General features: G+C 56.4%; 1 protein-coding gene across 5 annotated transcripts; it reads left to right on the top strand.

Moving 5' to 3' along the window:
- The first annotated feature begins 282 nt into the window (after window positions 1-282).
- On the top strand, window positions 283-20,141 carry TTLL1 (TTL family tubulin polyglutamylase complex subunit L1). Of its 5 annotated transcripts, none has more exons than XM_007502794.3 (12): window positions 283-388; window positions 2,794-2,860; window positions 3,722-3,803; window positions 5,716-5,832; window positions 7,172-7,380; window positions 7,927-8,107; window positions 8,926-9,060; window positions 9,179-9,287; window positions 13,175-13,318; window positions 17,718-17,804; window positions 18,756-18,919; window positions 19,739-20,141. In XM_007502794.3, exons 4-12 carry the CDS (start codon window positions 5,717-5,719, stop codon window positions 19,866-19,868), a joined length of 1,275 nt encoding a protein of 424 aa, XP_007502856.1. In that variant the 5' UTR covers window positions 283-388; window positions 2,794-2,860; window positions 3,722-3,803; window position 5,716; the 3' UTR covers window positions 19,869-20,141. The 5 variants fall into 5 exon arrangements, with proteins under 5 accessions (XP_007502856.1, XP_056653464.1, XP_007502854.1 ...); XM_007502792.3 differs by having other exon boundaries at window positions 300-423; XM_056797486.1 differs by lacking the exon at window positions 3,722-3,803.
- Window positions 20,142-20,799: the final 658 nt, after the last annotated feature.

Raw genomic sequence — 20,799 nt, 5'->3', positions numbered from 1 at the left:
GCTCCGCGAATCCTGAGAGCCCGCGTGCCGGGGGAAGGGCAGAGGCTGGCGGGAGACCGGGGCTCCGAATCTCAAGGCAACGCCCATGGGCGCTACGACCAGGTCAGAGAACAAGCCACAGCGAACATCTAATAGGAAACAGCTTCGACTAGCGTTTCCCAGGGAGCCAGAGCACCTGTGCCCTGGAAGCCTCGAGGGATAGGGCGGGGCCAGAAGTCCCCGGAAGTACTGCCAAGGGACCGGAAGTTGTCTTGCCGCGCCGCCCGTTTCCATGACACCGATCCGGAAGCAGTCGGTGGGGCGGGGTTCGGGGGCTGGATTCTCAGGTCCTGGCTGCAGCTGCCGGATGGTGGGGAGCTGGAGCCGTAGGCGAGAGCTGAGCCCCGAGGTGACAGACACAGCGCCCATCGAACCGAGAGGCAGGTGAGGGCGACCCCGCCCTTCACCGATCCTCCTGGCTATCCCCTTCCCCTCCAACCCATCCACACTACTTCTCTTCTCCTCATCTGCCCCTCCCCGCACTCCTCTCATCTATCCCTCGGCCTCCCGGCACCCGTCCTCCACCTATCCCCTCCCCCTTTCTCCATTCCTGCCCCTCTAATCACCACCTCTTCACTCCTGCCCCACCCTCCAGTCCTATTCTTGGGGGCCCGGAGGTGGGCCTGGAAGGATATGACTTTTATCCTCTACAGGATCCTGCGATGGTGGTGACTTCCATAACAAAAGTCTTCTTTCGGAGTCAATCCTCACTCCAGATTGTGGGGGGTGGGGCGCTCCCAGTGGGGTCCCACCCCATTCCCTCCTCCCTTCTCCCCCGAGGCCCCTGCTCCCATTGGGGACCCAAATGCAAGGGCGGGGGTATCCCTGGGGAGCGCCTCCAGAAGCTTCACCACCTTGGGATTGTTACCGGCCGGAAGGCAAGCGCTCTGATTGACCCCATTTTACCAAAGAGGAGCCTGAGGTGGAGGCCAATGACAAAACCTGCCCTGGGTCACTCTGCACTAGTCAGGATCTGATCTTGGATTAGAACTCGAGTCCTCCTGACTCCTCCTGGGGTCGGGGTGGGAGGCAAGGGGCCACCCAAAAGGGGGAGGCTTTGAGGAATATTTGTCTCCATTTCTATCCCTTTTCTCTTCCCCTCCCCATTTCCCGGCTGAGCTCCTGGGCAGGAATGACCATGACTGTCATCCTCCATTCTGGGGCTTTCCCTCAGTGCCCTGCCCCGGTTCCTTCTGCCTCTGCCTCACCTGTGCAGGGTTGTCCCCACACTGCCCACCCTGTCTCCCATTAGATGGGGGCACCTTCTGCTTTTCTGTGTGTCCCCACCACTATCTGGGGTCTGGCACTTAGCGGGATCAATAACTATCTGGTGGCTGTCCTCTGAACTATTTCCTCCCTGCATAGGAGTGATGGCACTCTGGTTATTTAGACCGGCTTTTAGAAAGGTCTATTATTATCATGGCTGTTGGGCCTTTGGCATTAGGGCCCATGCCTTGACTCACTGGGAAATCGGATTTCAGTGAGGCAGAATTGCAGGTCAGCCTCCCTATCTCTGCCAGTGGCAGGACAAAAGTCAGGATGACTGGGGATGTCGAGGGATGCAGGGAGTGGCCTAGACTTCTTTCCTGTCTGACCAAGATCTCAGCACCAGGCTTCAGAGGGCACCTCTTTCAGCTGCCTCCATAGCTATTGGGACAAATTGCTGTCCTCCCCTTCCACTGGAGCAGACACCCTTTAATTCACCCGCAGGTTTGAGGCCTCAACATGCATCTGCCAGGGTGTGGCCACTTCTTGGTGCCAGAGGTGAAAGCTGGCTGATGGGGCCCCCAAAGGTAGACAAGCAGCCCTGAGGATTCAGCAAGCCTCTACCCCAGAGGGACTAGTCCTTCCAGAACACTCCATCATCATCATCATCATCAGTATAGCCACTGAACGTTTACTAGTTACCCATGACCAATTATTCCAATGTAACGATCCGCTGCATCTTCAAGCAGCTGGCCATTGGTCTAGCCTGGTCAGACTTCAGGAGTCAGTGTGAACTGCTCCAGCCCTCAGTCATACAGAATGACGCCATCATTCTTCGCCTACTGCATTTACATTTGTCCTCCAAGACTTGATCATTTTGCTTCCCCTGAGATGCCCCAGTGTACCACAGAGACCACTGGAGTTGTAGTTGGGAAAAGGTGCTTCTTCCCCAACTGGCTCCATGACTTTGGGCAAGCCACAACTCCTCAGGGCTACTGATGAGATAACACATAGGAAGCTCTTGGCAGACCTCAAAGGCCTTGAGGAATGCTAGTGATGAGGATGAGGCCAAGGAGGGTGACTGCTGCTGCTGCTGCTGCTGTGACTCACTCATGGGTCCCTACTAGCTGGCAGGAGAATCAGAGTTCAAACCTGTCCCCTGATGCCTTTCCCAGGGGTTCTGTCACTCACTGCTATCTGACCATAGAACAAGTCTGTCTTCTCTTTTCCTGTGCCTCAGTTTCCCCCTTGGCAATGACAAATTTTGCTTAATTCCTTTTTTGATGAGGGGTGTTTTGATGTTCCATCTCCTTAGGGAGTGCTCCCTAGAGCAGGCTGTGGTCAATTCAGATTGGCAGCTGTCTAGCCACAGATAGAGTTGCTTGGGGGCCTAGATATTGAGGGACTGGCCTGGGTTACAAATCAGTCCCTATGCCTCAGAGGCTCTGGTTGCCTGTTGAGTTTTAAAGATGAAGACCTTTGCATTTCAATGAATTCTGCCACCCCACCCTAGCACAGTCTTTTTCTCTTTTTGCTTTCTGCTTTTAGGTGAAGGCCAGAGGAGAGAAAACAACCTGCTGACAGCCAGCTGTTTATTCAAGAAGCAACTTAAATGGTATGTTTGGGCTTCCTTAGAGAGTCTGCTCAGGCACCAGAGCAGCAGACCTGTCCAGGGAGAATTGATGCCCAGAGTGACCAAGGAATCCACCTTGCATGTGCAAGGTCTTCTCTAGGGGCTGTGGGAGATTAGAAACTACGGAAGCCACTGAGCTTGCCCTCAAGGAGCTTACAGTCCAGGCTGGGAGAGGGCGGGCACACACTTTCCACAGGTTGAGAAAAGGCACAAGGCCCGTGGGACTAATTGCCTTTGGAGTGGGAGCTTTTTATACGGGAAGAAGGCTCTGAGCTGACCTTGAAGGATAACAGGACTTGGAGCTGATGGAGAGAATCCTCAGGGAGAGGCCCACTGAGCTAGCAAGCCAGAGTCGCTGAAGGCTCCCCTGGGCCGGGTTGGCGTGGGACAGAGCTAAGCCTCCAGCTCTTGGTTCTCTCCAGGACCTTTGCAGGGGCGATTGAAGTGAGGCTTGAGAACGGGCCATCGTACCATTGCGGAGGGAGACTTTGGTGATGTGGAGGATACAGGGGTGGGTGTGGGGAGAGGTTGGGAGCCTGATTTCAAGGAGTCAACAATGGGATAGAAAGCACGTGCTAAAGAGAGCTTGGGGCCAGCACTGCCTTGAAGGAAGGCAGCATCTAGGGAGGGGAGGTCAGAGCTTGTTTGGAGGCAAGGGAGGCAAAATGAGAAGGGAGGGAGGTGGGGAGGAAAAGGGGAGGGAGGAGAAAAAGAAGTGCACAAGCTAATGCCATTTTCAGAAAGACTGTCAGGCAGAATTGCTCCTCCATCGTGAGGCTTCTGCTTAGTTGAGGCATTCGTGCCTTTAGAGAGAAAGCTATTGAATCTTAGTTCCTTTTGTAGGTGTCTGTATGTGGGGGTGAAGCCCTCCTTGGGGTGCCCGAGAAGCCCGTGGATATACCTGTCAGCTGTTCTTTCACTCATGGTACGTGGGCACATTTCTGTCAGCCTCCTTAGTGATGGCTTGCCAGCCTGGTATAGGGCAGACGGCAGTGAAGGGGGGCTTCCAGGCTCCCCCACTTCTGTCCTCCATCTCTCTATGTCTCGTCATAGCTGAGCCCGTTTCCTCGTCTCAGAAATGTCCTGACCTTCTTGGGGTTTTCAGAATTTCTCCAGGCCTTGGAACCAGTCTGAAATCTCCCGAGTCCAGTTTTATCTCTAGAAGTAAGACTCGTTCTCTGCACAGGCCTCAGTTTCCTCCCCTCTGTGTAAGCACGGAGGGGGTGGGAAGCCAAAGAGAGAGGGGCCAGCATACACCGGAGTGTTCCCAACAGCCCCTTTGGGGTAGCCGACAACCAGAAATGAGAGGGACATGATTGGAAAAAACGCCTCCAGAGGCAGGGGTCCTCTTGCTATGAGTTGGGAACCGGCAACTAGGAGGGACCCCGAAAGACCTGAGGAGTCTGATGGTCTCTGAGCAGAACCCAGAATAACCCTGAAGGGGAGAGGAATTGGGCTGGACGGCCAGCCGAGGCCCCAGCCTGCAGCGCACAGTAGGACGGGCTTCCTTCTGGCCCTGGGAGAGGGTGAGAAGCAGAGACCTGTGCACTTCGCATATCGACGCCCCTGTCGTGTAGGAGGGCGGCAGACTTCGAGAGAAATCCCTCTCGACATGCACGTATTCTGAGCTCGTGTGTGTGTGGGGGGGTTATAGCTGGCACCCCCCCTTATCACAAGGAGCTTGAGGGTTAGTGGGGGTATCAGTATGTGCACAATGACTAAAAAGACACGGGAGCCCCCAGTAAAACGAAGGGGTTGCTCTGGGTGGACCCCTCTTAAGCTCTGCCCCCTGCCCTCTGGGGGACTCCATCGGCTAGGGTTCTCCACGCAAGCAGGCAGGCAGGGCGCCACTGCCTCAGTTTCTCAGGGCCTCCGCTTTCCCATCTCCTACCTGGCCTGCATATCCCACAGAGTTGATGTGAGGACGATTTCAAGTCGTAGATTTAGGTTTTAAGGGCCGAGCCAGAGCTCGGGAAATGCTTCTTTAAAGAAGCCGCCTGTCCTTGCACCCTGCCTTTGCCTTTTGCCCTGCCCTGCCGGCCCATGCACTGTCCCTGTGGGGGCCAGTTCTCGCTTGAAACCCTGACCCCCAAGTGGACACTAGGCGGCGGCAGAAGCCCAGTGAGCTTTGTCCCAAGGTTTCCGACTGAGCAGACTCGCCAAATGGTGGAGCTGGAAGGAATTCTCGGGTCTCACTGCCTGGCTTTACATGGGAGGAAACTGAGGCCCCAGGTCAGTCAGTCAGTAGACACTGATGAAGCAGCCTGTGGCTGCCAGGCCCTGTGCTGAGAGCTGGGTACACAAGAAAGGCCAAAGACAGCTCCTGCCCTCAGGGAGCTCCCAGTCTGACGGGGGAGTCAGCAGGCCACAGCTCTGTCGAGGGAGCTACAGACAGGGAAGGCATTAGAACTGAGGGAGGTCCCTGGTGGAAGAAGCGATTTTGGCGGGGACGCCAGAAGGGAGCCACGGAAGCCAGAGGATGGAGAGGAGGAGGGAAAGAATCCCAGGTTTGGGGGCGGTTGGTGGAGATGGCCAGAGTGGGGAGACGGGATCTTGGGTGAGGAATGGCCAGCAGCCGGGAGCCCCTGAGCCTCGAGCACTTGGAGAAGTGTCCGCGGGGCCTGGAACATCGCAGCAGCGTTGGGCGCCTGCTCTGCGGGGTGAGGCGCGGCATGACCAGAAGCACCAGCTTGCCAGTAGAGGATGCTGGATTCAGCTGCCTCCTCTACCCTGGCGCCACGCACACCGTGGGCTTCCTCGAGGCAGCGGGCCACCTCCAGCTGCCTCTTCAGGGTTTCTGCCAGCCCCGATGACCTACACACACTCTTTCTCTGTAGGATGATGGCAGGCAAAGTGAAATGGGTGACGGACATCGAGAAGTCGGTGCTCATCAATAACTTTGAGAAGAGAGGATGGGTCCAGGTGACAGAGAATGAAGACTGGAACTTTTATTGGTGAGTAGGTGACTCCACTCTCCCTGGGATTCTGGGGCAGGCATACCAAGTGCAAGGTGGGTTCAGGCCTGCCCTTCACACATGGGTGACCGCTCTAAACCTTGGTGAGCCCACCTGTAAAATGGGCTCGTGGGGCCAGCTACCTCAGGAAGTCATTCCGGTAAAGCTCTTTGGAAACAGTGGTGTGCTCCCTAGCCCCGCCCTCCCTGCGGCCAGGTCCCACATCTGCAGGGCATTGGGTCCAAAAGCCAGAAAGCGCCATTTGGACCTCACAGCCTATTTGTCTTCCAGAGCATTTCAGGCACTTAAAAATTGTGTTTATTTCCACCGACATGACTTACTGATGGAGATGAGGCAAATCACCGGCTCTCAGCCTAGCCTGAAAGCCAAGACCAGCAGCTGCTCTTTGAATGCTGCCATCAGTAGACTCACAGTCTGGTGGGGTGCCAGCCGTTCTGAGGAGGGCATCCAGAGATGGGGGCGGGTGAGCTGCTGGAGAGCCCTGGCAAGGGGGCGCTCTATGCCAGTCACGACTTCCACACCTGCCTTTCACCACCAGGCTGCTGGGAACGGAGAGGGCCCTAGAGGCCCCCAGGGCAGACCCTCTCCCCTGTTTTGTAGTGGGGAGACTGAGGCCCGCAGAGGGGCTGTGACTCTCCATGGCTAGTCCGGGAGTCTGGTCTTCTAACTGACGCAGTCGCCTCTCACTGCCCTGTCCCCAGCCTCTGTCTCTGAGCTTGGGCGCATCTCTCTTTCATGGGTGCTCTGGGTGTGTGGCTAGCAGATGGATGAGGTGACTTTGTCCATCATCTCCATCACTTGTACTTTGGGCCCTCACACTCTGGGATCCCCAAGAGAAATCACCTGGGGTCACTCAGTCAGTGTTGGCCAGAAATGGGGCTTGTACCCAGGCCTTCCTGGCTCCTGGGCCAGCTCTCTGTTCACCGTGGCCCACTGCCTTTGAGGGAAGGGAGGGGGCATGAGCAGTCGAGGCCTCAAGAAGGGCTTCTTCTAGGAGGTAGCATAGGAGCTGAGCTTTAGAGAGGAGGAGGGAGGCCATCTCAGGCTGGGGAGACAGCCTGAGCAAAGGCACGGAGGCAGGAGATGAGCTGGAAGGGACTTCAGAGGCCATCCAGTTCACCCCCTCATTTTAGAGGAGGAAGCAGGTCCAGACAGGTCAGTAGAGCCTGGGCCCAGGTCAAGGGTCAGCAGATCCAGAATGAGAGTCCAAGCCCTCTGTTGCCAGCGCCTTGCTCTTCCCAGGGACCTCCTGACCACTCCCTTGTGGCAGCGAGACCAGCCAGGCACTTGGCAACCTGGGCCCGTGCTCCTATTTCAGGATGAGCGTGCAGACTATCCGCAACGTGTTCAGCCTCGAGGCTGGCTACCGCCTCTCTGATGATCAGATAGTCAACCATTTCCCCAACCATTATGAGCTGACCAGGAAGGACCTGATGGTGAAGAACATTAAGAGATACAGGAAGGAGCTGGAGAAAGAAGGGAGCCCCCTGGCAGAGAAGGACGAAAATGGGAAATACATCTACTTGGGTTTGTACCCCGGCCCCCAGAGGGTCACCCCACAGGCCTCCCGCCTCACCCATCCTCCTGAGGCCACAGATGCAGCCTAGAGATGGTCAGCAGTCCTGTGACCCTACTGAGCCCCTGGCATGGCAAAGGCTGGGACGGACCTTAGAACAGGGGGTGTCGGCGCTGGGAGGGCCCAAAGGGATCGAGGAGGAAGCCGAGTCGTATGGAGAACTGTGGTTGACCAAGGTCATAGCATGAGTTGGTGGCAGAGCCAGGCCCAGCATTCCTGCCTGCCTCTGATCCCCGCCTCCATTTCTCCCCCTGCCCCGGCCCTTGTGTCCTCTCCGTTTCCTCTCCACCGTCCCCAAGACTGGATTCTCTCTCCCCAGTTTCTCCAGGGAGCTGCCCCGCATTTCCCCGCAGTCCAACAGACGGGGGCCTGGGGTGGAGGCCGGAGCAGGGTGAGCTGCCGAGCTCTCTTAGGGCAGAGCCTTAGACGCTTGAGAGCAGCGAGCGGCCATCAGCGGCAGGTCCTGCCCTAACCTCCCCTCTGCTGTGGTCCCGCAGACTTCGTGCCAGTCACCTTCATGCTTCCTGCTGACTACAACCTGTTTGTGGAGGAGTTCCGGAAGAGCCCCTCGAGCACCTGGATAATGAAGCCTTGTGGGAAGGCCCAGGGGAAGGGGATATTCCTTATCAATAAACTCTCACAGATCAAAAAGTGGTCTCGGGACAGCAAGACATCATCGTAAGTGGAGAGGGCGGCCCGCGGCCACTCCGTGGTGCAAGTGGGCAGGGCCTCCCTTCCATGGGTGTTGTGTGGAGGGGAACAGAGACCCGGCCTGCCACGGAGCACCGGCCTACCTTGGGTTGTGGTCCCCACTGAGAAGGCAGCCAGGCCTCAGGGCCCTCCTCCCCATCCGAGGTCAACCGTTATTTCCCTGTTGGCCCGAGAATGCTTTCTGTGCCACGGCCCAGGGCAGCACCAGCACAATGGAGGCAGGGCCAGGATTCCTCCCAAGGGAGAGCTCCCTCCACGGCCCACGTCAGAGGGGCCAGGGCCTCAGAGATGATGTGGCCTGCCCAGAGTCACACAGCCAGAAGGGGGAAGTAGAGGACTCGAATCCAGGCCTTGGCCTTTAGCCGAACCTCAGTGCAAGCCCCAGTGTTCTCATCACGCAGCAGTCCATTCAATTCACGAAACGTGCCTGATAGGCACAAGCCCTGAGCTAGCTTCTGCCCAAGATGCTTCCTGCCTTCAGAGAGTTAATAAATCCAGTAGGGACAAGCCGGAATGGGATCAGGCCCTTGGATCAGCCCATTTGTCCATGCGCCTCTCAGGCTGGCCCCCCTCACTCCACCGTGGCCTGTCCGTGCCACACGGGCAGACTGACCGGGCAGCAGATCGTCCAGTGAGGGCCTAGCAGAAGTGGCGGCATTGCCCGGGGACCCTTTGGGTGGCACAGCTAAGGGGCCGGCCTGGTTTGGGGGGCAAGGGAAAGCGCGCCGGGGGCTCGCCCCAACTTCGGTGTCCCCCGGATGCTGAGCCCCATCTTCTTGTTCCAGGTTTGTGTCTCAGTCTTCCAAAGAAGCTTACGTGATCTCACTGTACATCAGCAACCCTCTGCTCATTGGCGGGAGGAAGTTTGACCTGCGCTTGTATGTGCTGGTGTCCACCTACCGGCCCCTCCGATGTTACATGTAAGAGGAGACGGCTTCCTTCTCTCCCTCCTCTGATCTCCCGCCGGGGCCTGGCCTTTCAGAGCCTGAGGCTACGGCGCTCTTCGGGCCTCTCTGACGCCTCTGCCCCTCTCGGCAGGTACAAGCTGGGCTTCTGTCGATTTTGCACCGTGAAGTACACGCCGAGCACCAGCGAACTGGACAACATGTTTGTCCACCTCACCAACGTCGCCATCCAGAAGCACGGGGTAAGCGCCCTGCGGTGGGCAGTGTCTCTTTCCAGGTGTTTGAGCAGGTTGGTGAGGGGGTTTGCCCTCTTGTTACAGACCTCTGTTCATGCAGCCTCGGGTCTCAGTGTCTCCTTGGGCTGCCGTGTCTGACGTGTGATGCAGCCTTCCTTAAGCTCTCAGGGTCCACTGGGATCTCCAGCTCATCTTTGTGCAAACTCCTTTTTGGTCATGCTTTCTCCGTCCTGCCCTGGCGCTGCCAGTTCATTTACTCCCCAGCCCCCGAGGGCGGGTGAGGCAGGCTGGCGAGGGGGCAGAGCAGTGCCCACAGTCAGGGCCCCGCGAGAGCAGGTCACAAACCGCAAAAGGAAATGCAAACTCTCTCCATGCAGTACAGCTTTGGAGGCGAGACAGCGCTCCCCCCAGGGCAGGCCTAGTGAGGCCTCAGAACCGAAGGGCCTCTGGGACCCGGATAGTCCATCCCTCGTGGGATGGGCGCTCCAATAGTCCCTCTCCTAGCCCTGACAAGTGACGGCTCCGCCGCTTCCAAAGACTTCCACTTGCAGCTGGGGATTCTCTTGCGTTAGGCCCTCCTGAGCCTTCCTTCCCATTCTCGGGCCTGTCCCGGGGCCGGTCTGCTCCTCGCACGGCGCACCGAGCCTCCCCCCGTGTCCGTGTCGTGGAGTGCAGGGCTGTCAGAGGCTGCCCTCCGCCTGCCCACTTCACATCAGCGCCCCTTAGTGCGGCCTAGAAAGCTGATCAGGGAAGGATGCCAACCCGCGATGGCCCAGATCACCCAAAGGGGAATGAGGGCCCGTCAGAGGGGCAGGAGGTCTCCCAGCTCACTTGCCCACATGGGCTGCTGCTCACTTCTCCTATGCACATATGTGGATATATTCCTATGTGTGCATATGTACATACATGCCTACATATAACACTGCAAAGGGCCTTTCTTCTAAGCCCTCCCCTTCTGTCTGGGAGTCAGTGCTGTGGATTGGCTCCAAGGCAGAAGAGCGGTAAGAGCCAGGCCATGGGGGTCAAGGGACTTGGCCAGGGTCACCCGGCTGGGAAGTGGCTGAGGCCAGGTTGGAGCCCGGACTGCCGTCTCCAGGTCTGCTCTCTGTCCACTGAGCCCCCAGCTGCCTTCCTCCCTTAGTCTGTATTCTGCCTCTTCCTCCAGTGGGAACAGAGATCCTCTAAGAGGTCCTTTGGAGCCCTCCGCGTTTCTTCTGCCATTTCAGCACTGTGGTCAAGGCCAGAAGTGCCTCCATCTCTAGCCACGCCGCTCAATCCACCTCAGCCTGGATTTCCACCTGCTCTTTGGGGTCGGTTGTTCACATCCCGGCCTCCGCGTGATTTCAGGGCCTCAGTCCGTGCTTCTGAGGCCGTTCCTAACTGAAGGACAGGAAAACTGGGCTCGTTTATGCCGTCAACTCCTCAGCCATTAAAAGGGGGCACGGGGCATCATCCTCCTCGGTTTCCCTGGGCAGTAGCAGGCAGATTAGCTGTGCCCGAGGACCAAGGAGCAACGTTCTGGCTTCCACACTGGGGTGGACTCAGTGGCCGTCCCCGGGCTGCCTGGAGGCCAGTGTGTGCTGCAGCCCATCTGCAGGGAGGGCTCCCCACAGACCTCCAGAATGGCTGGCCCTGGTCAGCTGCAGGCTGTCTCTGAGTCTTTCTGCTCTCCACACCCCACTGGCCAGCTCTGGCCCTCACCACACAACAGGCTCATCTCTTCTAGTGGCCCTGGGGGCCACCAGCCCTCCCCACTTTTCTCCTTGGGCCATGTTTTTCCTCCATGGGCTGAGTCAGAGTTAAGTAGATTTTAAAAACTAGAACAGGTACTTTCCAACCCGTAAGACCTTTCCAGTATAAGGCATCTCTTGTTATTCCCTTTGGAGGGATGGGAAGAGGAATGAATGGACGGGGCAGATTGCCCCGGAGTACTGGGTCCTGTGGGCTCTGATTGCCCTGGAGGTGGATGTGCTTGTCATCGCTGAGGGCCTTTGGGAAGCTGGGCCAGTCGTCGCCCTCCGAGGTGTCCTCCCCTCTCAGGAATCCTCCATCAGGTCAGCAGGGCAGGTCGTGTGGCACCCAGCTCACAGTTCCCCCAGTGCCATCTACATTCATTTCCCCCTGGGGTGGGGTGGGGGCATTGTGAGACCTTCCTGTCTAGTGGGAGTGAGCTCAGGAAGCAGCTTGTCACTTGCTTTTTGCAGAGAAATGGTTTTGAGGCCAGACGTGGGGTGCCACAGACCCCGTTGTTGGGATTCTCAGCTGGGCTGCTGGGAACCCTCATTCAGTTCTAGGTTCGAGAATAGCTCATGGGGCGGGAGCAGCCGTGGGCCAAGACCTTCTGGAGACTGTGAGGAGTGGTCTTGGGGGACCAGTGGCCCGAACCATCCACTCTTGCTTTCCAAGGCGGAGCCACAATAGGTCATTCTCTCAGAAACATGGACAAAGGAGACATGCCGATCCCTGACCCCACAGCCACTTGGCACCAGTGGAAGTTGCCCTTGTAGGTGCCCTGGCTCTAGCATTAGCAGCTGGTCCTGGAGTGGTACAGGCTTGCTGGGGAAGGCATGAACAAGGAGGGTGGCGAGGGCTCTGGTGTAGAATCGAAAAGTCCTGGAAATAGTTGGATTGAAACCACACACATTCGGGGGCTCTTGTCTCCCCAGTCCCCCATAAGGCCTCTGGCTTTTTCCATTCTTGCTGGCTCGACCTAGACAGGCGCTGTGGAATCGATCCTTCCCAACACTGTCTGATGACAAACCATTGAGTTCTAGACTCTCAAAAGTCCAGCCCTGCCTGAAACCACCGTCCCCAGCTAATGTCCCCCAGATGGTGTAAGTCGTCTAGCCTCTCTTTAAAGAACTTCAGAGGAAGGAGACTCACCACCTCCCGGGGCAGCACCCTTCATCTGTGCCCCTCTACATGAACCTAAATCTGCCACCGTGTAACTTGAGATCTTGGGCCTCAGAGGCAGCAGGGACTCTGGCTGTCATCCGGTCCAAGCCTCTTCTCTACAGAGGAGGAAACTGAGACCCAGGGAGGTCAGAGGATCAGAGATTTCAGTCAGGCACTCAGTCAAGGAGCATTTACTTAATGTCTGCTATGTGCCAGGCACCGGGCCAAGTGCCAGACATGAAGAAAGGCCCCAAACCAACCATCTCTGCTCATAAGGAGCTTGTCATTGTCAGTGGTTACAGAAGTGTAGGGGACCTTGGTGGCCATTGAGCCCAGCTTTGGTTGCTTATTGGACCCCTGGGAGAATTGAGCCCCAGAGAGCCTTGGGGTCACACAGAAAGAGAAAGGAGGGAAGGAGGAGGATGGGCAGGTTCCAGAGAGTCCTGGCCCTGCGACATGAAGAGAAAAAGGTTTTACCCACGTGGACCCAGGTGTGCTCATCAGCACCATCTTTCCATCTTCCTTATTTTAAAAAAATCAATCAAATAAATAGTAATGAATGGCCTACTGTGTGCAAAGTTCTGTTCCAGACACTGGGGCTATAAAGACAAACCAAAGCCTCGACGGCTGGGCCGAGGAGTGGGTCCCTGTCCAGATACCTGTAACTACAGCTCTAATTCTGGTCTTCCTTGGTATTGCCTCTCTTGAAAATACATCCCCAGAACTGGGTAGCAGGAGTGGCTCAGTGGATTGAGAGCCAGGCCTAGAGAGGGGAGGTCCCAGGTTCAAATCTGGCCTCAGACACTTCCCAGCTGTGTGACCCTGGGCAAGTCACTTGACCCCCATTGCGTGGCCCTGACCACTCTTCTGCCTTGGAGCCAATACACAGTACTGACTCTAAGACAGAAGGTAAGAATGTAAAAAAAAAAGACCTGGGGAGCAGTTGATGCTAATTCCTTGAGAAACTGAGACGGAAATCCCTTTCCCTCCCCTCCCAGGATGATTACAACCACATCCATGGCGGCAAGTGGACAGTGAACAATTTGCGGTTATATCTGGAGAGCACGCGCGGAAAGGAGGTCACAGGCAAGCTGTTTGATGAAATCCACTGGATAATTGTGCAGTCGCTGAAAGCCGTGGCCGTGAGTAGTGCCGTGTCGAGCCCGGGTCTTAGCAGTTAGAGAGCTGAGACGTGTGTTTGGCCGTGTGTCTTCCGGATGCTTCTGTTATGTCTACCGAGCCCAGAGGCAGACTGGAGAGGCAACAGCTGACCCTACACAGACCCGGAGAGGGGCTGCCGGGTTGTGACTGCTTTCATCCTGGGGTGGGGGGTGGCAGGGGCAGTGGAAAAACCCAGCCCCAAGGTCCTTCCCAAAGGGGAGAGTGTGACAACTGGGCCTTGGAGCTACCGGGGAGTACGTCACCCAGTCCAACCCCTCAGGCAGTGAAACAAAGGCTCCGATGGCCACTTATTGGCACAATTGGGCCCAGACTTGAGTGTCCTGACTCCGGCCCTAAGTCATTGCATTGTGTGAATTGTCCTCCTCCCCCAGTTACATTGGCACATCCCATTAACCCCGATGGCCACCCCATTACTGGCCTCAGACTTCTAGGGAATGACTGATTTTCACCAGGAAAGGAGCACAGATGCCCAGTCCTGGGGCTCTCTGAATTCATTCCCAAGGTTCTCTGGAGGAGGGCGAGCGAGGGAGCTCTCCAGTGCCTTAGACTCACTCTGAGAGATGCAGAACACTTCTGCAGCCTTCTGGCTAAGCCCAGGAGCCTGGGGTTAGGGTTCTTGGCTGAAATCAAGTGGACAAGGCATTTTGACAGCAGAGAAGTAGAAGAGATGGTTAGGCAGCTCCCTTGGTTAAAGACAGTGAGGTGACTCATGGAGAGAACCAGGCCTGGGGTCAGGAAGTTCTGGGTTCAAATGTGACCTCAGATACTTCCTAGTTCCTGGTGTTATATTTAAAATTAATATATGTACCAGTTATTATTTTTTATGAAGTTTATTAGAAAAGGTAGATAAGCATAGAGTTCAAGCCCCTTCATTATGCTAAGTTCTCAGACCACGTGTCCTATTCTTGGGGCGTCTTCTCCTTCCCCCTCACCTGTCTGTTCTCTCCCAGAGTCCATCCCAAAAAGCCCCCAAAGGACCTGCCCCCTTCTTTTATGGGCCTTCAGAACAGAACTCTGGCGCAACCCTAGCATGTGAAGAATGTTGACTGACCGGTTTGGCCACTCAGGAGAGGGAGGGGATGAACTTCCCTTGACACACTGAGCAAGTCACTTGTTTGCTCTGCTGCCTTGGAATGGTCAAGGTTTTAAAAATGCCCATTGATAACTTGTTCCGGTACATCATTCTGCCCTTCCAGTGCCTGTCAGCAGACTTAGGAGCTCAGACTGCCCCGAGAACATCAGCTAGGACCAGAAAGGGCCTCCCCACGGTCCCGGGGGTGAGAGGGAGGCGAGGGGGGATCTTTGCGCTCCAGGCCACATGAGCCCGGGTTTGGGGTCTGCAGTCCCAGTGGACGCGGCTCTCCTGGGCCTGTTCTCTTCCCCTGGCACACTTCCCACAGGTCTTCTGATGCTTCTTCTTATGGGTTGTCAAGGCAGCGCCATCGCGGTGTCTGCAGCCCTCACCAACTGCCGGGCCGCCCCCTTGTCTCCAGATAGGTCTGGATCCTAACAAACAAGCCAGAGCCGAGCACTCCGACTATTCTCGGGCAGGCTGGTCTCTTCCCCACCAAACAGGGAGCGCTTGGGGCAGAGGGAGCCACGTATCGGGTCCCTTCCCTGGCAGAATTCCCAAATGGCTTCCCAAATGGCTTCCCGCTCCACCCTCTGTGAATCAGCTGTCTGTTTTCCTGACTCCTGACCTACTCTCCGTTCTTCCAGCTTATGAGTGGGAGGGGCAGCCGCAGCTTGTTTTCATTTGAATCCACCTCCAGCCTTCATAATCCCGTGGGGAGACAGCCAAGGGTTAAGTAGCCTGGGTCAGGCTGGGAGGGGGCAGCTGTGGCTTCCATCTCAGCTTTCTCCCCGTGGGTGGCCTTGATCTGGTCACACCCTCACTGCCCTGCCTGTAAACCGGGGGGTGGACTTGGGGCCTCTTGATCCTGGGGACCCGAGGCTGGGTCGCTCTGCCCCAGCCAGCAGGGAAGTTCATGAGAAGCGGAAAGAGGAAGGATGGCACGTCCCCCTGGTCAGGAAGGTGTGACAAAGTCTTCGGGGAGAGTGAGCCCTGCTCAGAAACTCATTCCCGCTTCAACTTGGCCCTGCGGGGGAGGGAGAGGAAGTGTTGCCTCCATTTTACAGAGATGGAGGAACTGAGTTTCACAGGAATGAGATGATTCTCCAGGGCCCTCAGCCCATAAATGGTGGAGCCAAACTGGCCTCGACCATAAGAACAGCCCATAAATGGTGGAGCCAAACTGGCCTCGGTCATAAGAACAGCCCATAAATGGTGGAGCCAAACTGGCCTCGGTCATAAGAACAGCCCATAAATGGTGGAGCCAAACTGGCCTCGGTCATAAGAACAGCCCATAAATGGTGGAGCCAAACTGGCCTCGGTCATAAGAACAGCCCATAAATGGTGGAGCCAAACTGGCCTCGGTCATAAGAACAGCCCATAAATGGTGGAGCCAAACTGGCCTCAACCATAAGAACAGCCCATAAATGGTGGAGCCAAACTGGCCTCGGTCATAAGAACAGCGCTCTTTCTACCACGTCGGCATTCCTCAAAAGATTTCAGGCCTATAGAGTTAGCCGTGACCGATTTTATGGCAGTTTCCGGGCCTTTTGCTAAATAATGATGTAAAAGAAAATGTAAGCATTTAAAAATAGTGCCAGGTATAATCCAGCCCATTCCTTGTCGCAAGGATCTCTGTAAGAGGCTCTGTGGGACTAAAGGGTGAGAGGCAGCTCTCCCCATAGAGCATCATCCTAAACCAATGCCATGGTGTTCATTAGACACTGCTTGAACCCGGCCACGGCATCACCAAATCCCATTTCACAGCATTTAACCAGCCATGGGGACACACACTGGGCTGACCTGGGGCTGGCCGGCTCCCATCTTGCTTATGGAAAAACAATGGCTTTGTTCCCTTGCAAGTCCTGGGGCCTCGCCCCATCCTTCCTCTGATGAGCTTTTGCCTTTGAAGCCTTCCTTTCTGCCTTAGATCAGAACTGTTTAAAGGCAGGACGATGGCGGTGAAGAGACTTGCCCAGGGTCACCCAGGATTTTTAATAATTAAAGGAGGGGAAAGAAAAAAGGTTCTTTCAGTCAAGGGAGCAGAGCAAAGAGCCAGAGGCTCCCCCCTGCAGCACAAGCTCCCAAAAAAGGCCCGCAGCGCGGGTCTCGGCCAAACTCGTCTCCCAAGCATCCTTGCGGAAAATGAGGACGGAACTTAAAAGGATGCTGGGAATGGAGCTCAGATGTGGCAAATGTGCCACCTGCACACTGGGTCCTCTAGCTGCCCCTGCACCTGATGTGTGTTTAGGGAAAACAAGAACAGTAGCCTTGGGTTAGCCCAGCAGCTGAGAAATGAAGCACATGGTCTGCTCCCTCCGTGGGCCCATTACAAATCTCGCTCAGCCTGAGCCAGCCCTCGAGAGCAGCCTGGCCATTTGGGGACAGCAGAGAAACGGGTCATCACTCGACTCTAATGCGGAGAGGCTTGACTTTCTCAAGGCTCTGGGGCGGCCTGATAGAAGCAGAGTAAGGAGAGCCTTCAGTTCTCCCAGTTTGCCCAAGGCCAGCCCTGAGTTCTAGGCCTGAGCAGCCCCTCCTTTGATCAAGGAGCTTTGCTGGACCTGGTCTGTCCTCAAATGAAGGAGGAACGGCAATTGCTAAGGCAGAATTCCACACCTTCCCAGCCTGTTGCCCCCATTAGGGCAGAGCCTGGGCCTGCAAAGCCCTGGAGAGGAACCGCTGGGATCCCAGGAGGACTTGGATGGAGGAAGGCCTCGTTGTGATCCAGAACTCTTCTGGGGGCTCTGCAGGCCCTGTCTCGGGCTTAAAGTTGGGCCTTGGAGAAGAGAGGTCAGCGGGAGCCCGAGTTTTAAATGTCTCCATCTAGTTAGAGACTGTTAGCCCTCTTGTCTCTCATCCTCAGGGACACAGAGCTTCGTAATTAGTGCTTCTGTGGAGCTTTCAGTAGTGAATGTGTGACTGACCGTGAGCAGGTCGCCTCTCCCCACTGCCCCAGTTTCTCTATCTGTAAATTAATCCTAATAAGAATTGTTTGGCCTTCTCAGTAACTCCTAAAATTGGCCTGGAGAGTGTGGCGGTTCATTTGACTAGAATTGGGGTTCCTTCCCTGTTCAGGCCCAGAGACAGCCCACCGTGGGCCACAAGCTCGTCTTCCGAGCTCCGTCGGAGCACTGTGGCTGAAGCTGCCCTACCCGGGTCCCGTGGGCCCCATGGGGTTCAGGCCTGGCCAGGGATGACGGGAGCCCCAGGATGGGTGTGTGGGACAGGAGGCAAGCCCACTGGCTGGCTCTGTGACAGTTCTCTCCCTCTCTGCTCCTTTTCAGCCCGTGATGAACAACGACAAGCACTGCTTTGAATGCTACGGCTACGACATCATCATTGACGACAAGCTTAAACCCTGGCTGATCGAGGTGATGACTCCCACAGCCTCCACCTCCGTAAAGGGGCCCTGTGGAGAGAGCCTGGCATAACTGGGCACGGGGAGGGGCGACCGAAATGGAAGGGCTGGGAGCTTCCCTGGCTGGGCTGGAGAAAAGGGCCGAAGGGAGTTTTCTAAAAGGGCAGAAACAGGGGCAGCTCGGCAGCTCTGTGGATAGAGCACCAGGGCTGAAGACCAGAGGTGCTGGGTTCAAATCCGGCCTCAGACACTGCCTAGCAAGTCACTTAACCCCCACTGCCTCGCCCTTGCCACTCTTGGGAACGATAGCCAGTTTTGAATGAAAGAAAAGATTTTTAAAATGCTTTACTTGCCTGGCCCACAGTGAGGTGGAGAGTGGACACGGTATCCCTGCCATTTTACGAGTCACCCACATGTGGGTGGTAGTTTGTGATTCCAGGCATTTTGTCTCTGGACATGGTGGATTCTTAGTACATTGGCGTCATCCTGTCTCCTTTGATCAAGGGCAGTGCGGGGTAGTGGTCAGAGCACTGGACTTAAGGCCAGAGGACGAGCTGTGGGTCAGGTGCACGCTCCGCCCCTTGCCGGCTTTGTGTGACCTCGGATGAGAGAGAATGGTACCCAGCTGGCGGGGAGATGAGTCGGCTTTCCGGAGAACGGAAGCCTGTTTCTTTTAGGCTCGAGCCCCTGTGTGGCCCCCCTCAGTGTTTATGGGCTCCCGCCGGACATGGAGCCCACCAGCACGTGTCCCCCTTGGCACGCCTTGTCTGGACCCCAAGAGGTTGGCCGGAGGAATTGGGGGTGAGGGCTGGGGAGCGCCCCGGAAGGATGAGGCGGGGAGGCGCCATCTGCAGTAGGAAAGTGGCCCAGAGAGAAGGCCGGCCCTGCTTCCAAAGGTCGGCGCTGTTTTCTGGTGACATCCGTGTGAGCCCACCGTAAAAGGCACGTTGTGTTGTCTCCGTAGGTTAACGCGTCCCCGTCTCTCACCTCCAGCACCGCCAATGACCGAATCCTCAAGTACAACCTGATCAACGACACGCTCAACATCGCCGTGCCCAACGGTGAAATCCCAGACTGCAAGTGGAACAAGTCGCCCCCCAAGGAAGTGCTGGGCAATTATGAAATTTTGTAAGTGGCTGGGGGACCCACGGGGGGGCAGGGGGCCCCCCAGACCTCGCTGCCGTCCCTTCTCTGCAGGAAGCCTGTAGACACGCCGTTCACCCAGAGTTGGGTCAGACAGTCTCCAGGTTAAGTGGGAAAGGGGAGGCCCAGAGAGGGTGATGGCCTTGCCCGCATCTCTCAGCCTCTTGGAGGCTCAGACCTCAGGGATGCTGAATGATAACGGGGGACAGATGTGTCACGTGCAGGTGGGCAGAAGCGCATGGCTTTGTCCTGAAAGGGACTCGCTGGACTCTGAAGGCCTGGCCTCCCCCCGAGAGCCTTTTCTTCTCACATTATCGTGAACTGATTTCTTTGGGCCCATATTGCAGCTTCCCCCCAGGTTCACATCAGCTCCTTGAGGGCAGGAAGGGGAAAGGCAGAGGCCTTTGGATGGTACCCACTTTGCTGTGTGCTTTGCAGATACAGCCCTGGGAGGGAGGTGCTGAGGACACAGATGGGCTCCTTTTTGCCTCAGTTTACCCTCTGGGCCCAACCCGCATTTAGTGCTAATTGATGCTCAGAGTTTTGCATTGGGTGGTAAAGGGGTGCCTGCCTGTTCCCCTCCCTCTGGGACACCTCCCAGGCTCCTCGATGGCTTTGAAAGTTTCTCATCCCAGGCCAGCCTCCCTCTCGTGCTCTGGTTACCCCTCAGAAACAAGCACTTGGTACCACGCTCTGTGAGGGGGAGGAAGGCCACCGTGGCCTGAGGGCTGCCCCGGCAGCTGGCTTCCCTCTTCCGCCGCCTCGGCCAGAGACAACGCGGGCCCACAAGCTTCTCGTTCTTAGGTATGATGAAGAATTAGCTCAGAACGACGGGGCAGAGCGAGACCTGAGAAATCGTTCCGGGCCGTCCATTGGGCTTAAGGGCAGTCGGACCAGAGACTCAGGAAAGGCTTCCCTGACCACATGGAAGTAGCCACTTGGCAAAAGCAAGCGCACTGTCCGGGCCCGGCAGCCTGGGGCGCCCGGGTTTCTCCCAGAGACTGAGCCAGATGTCCCTATTTTTCTCTTGGCTTCCTTCCTTTGCTCACGGAGGTATCTGGGAGGGATGCATTCTACTGGAGGGCAGCGGAGGGATCGCTGTGTATTTCCATGGCTGCTGCACGCTAATTAGTTCTTCCAGCAGAAACCTATTGCCCTTTGCATGTCAGTGAACCGAATAAATGCCATTGCTGTTTTTCAAGCTTAATTCGACTTTCTTAAACGTGGTTTTGAAGTGATGCTGTTGAAGGAAATGTATGTGGTCTCAGGCCTGCTTCCATTTGGTTCTCCATTTTTTGGACCATTCCTTTGGCAGCCAGACACAAGGAATGAGCTCATGGAGTGAGTACCTCTCCAGAAGTACCGTAGCGCACCAGAAGGGGCCTCAGAGGACGCCCATCCCGACCCAGGATGAGCCAGGAGGCCCTCCTCCCCCCTGCCCCTTCCCCCCAACAGACCTCCCCGCAGGCAGTGACCCAGGCTTGGTGGGAGCGGCCCTTCATTCCTGGGATCTCACAGCTCACCCCCACCCCAGGCTCTCCAAGCGAGAAGGGCTGTCATCGTGCCACCCAGCCACGGTAGGAAGTCCCCTAAGCTAGATGGAACCTACTTGGGTTTGGGATGGCCTCTGGAGAAAGCCCAGAGATGGTCAAGGGAGATGGAGGTGTCGGAGGCATCCTGGAAGTGAGAAAGCGGCCTTCCTGCTGGAGATCTGGCCTCGCTTGGTTTTGCTATGGACATAAGGGGCTTTTGCTGCATTGAGTTTATCATGAGAACTCCCTGCTTGCTACGCTTCCCAATTGTTGTTTAAATCTCCCTCCCTCCCTGTCCCCCTTCCCATTCCTCTCCCCACCTGCTCCCCTCCG

The sequence above is a fragment of the Monodelphis domestica genome, chromosome 5, assembly GCF_027887165.1.
Source record: "Monodelphis domestica isolate mMonDom1 chromosome 5, mMonDom1.pri, whole genome shotgun sequence".
In the NCBI taxonomy this organism is placed as follows: Eukaryota; Metazoa; Chordata; class Mammalia; order Didelphimorphia; family Didelphidae; genus Monodelphis; species Monodelphis domestica.
The sequence above is the reverse complement of the archived record's forward strand: the minus strand, read 5'-3'. Positions and strand labels throughout refer to the sequence as shown.

Coding starts and splice junctions, on each gene's coding strand:
- TTLL1 (XM_056797486.1), top strand. CDS start 5,717: ATGATGGCAGGCAAAGTGAAATGGGTGACGGACATCGAGAAGTCGGTG. Junction 8,108..8,925: donor CGGGACAGCAAGACATCATC/GTAAGTGGAGAG, acceptor TTCTTGTTCCAG/GTTTGTGTCTCAGTCTTCCA. Junction 17,805..18,755: donor TTAAACCCTGGCTGATCGAG/GTGATGACTCCC, acceptor TTGTCTCCGTAG/GTTAACGCGTCCCCGTCTCT.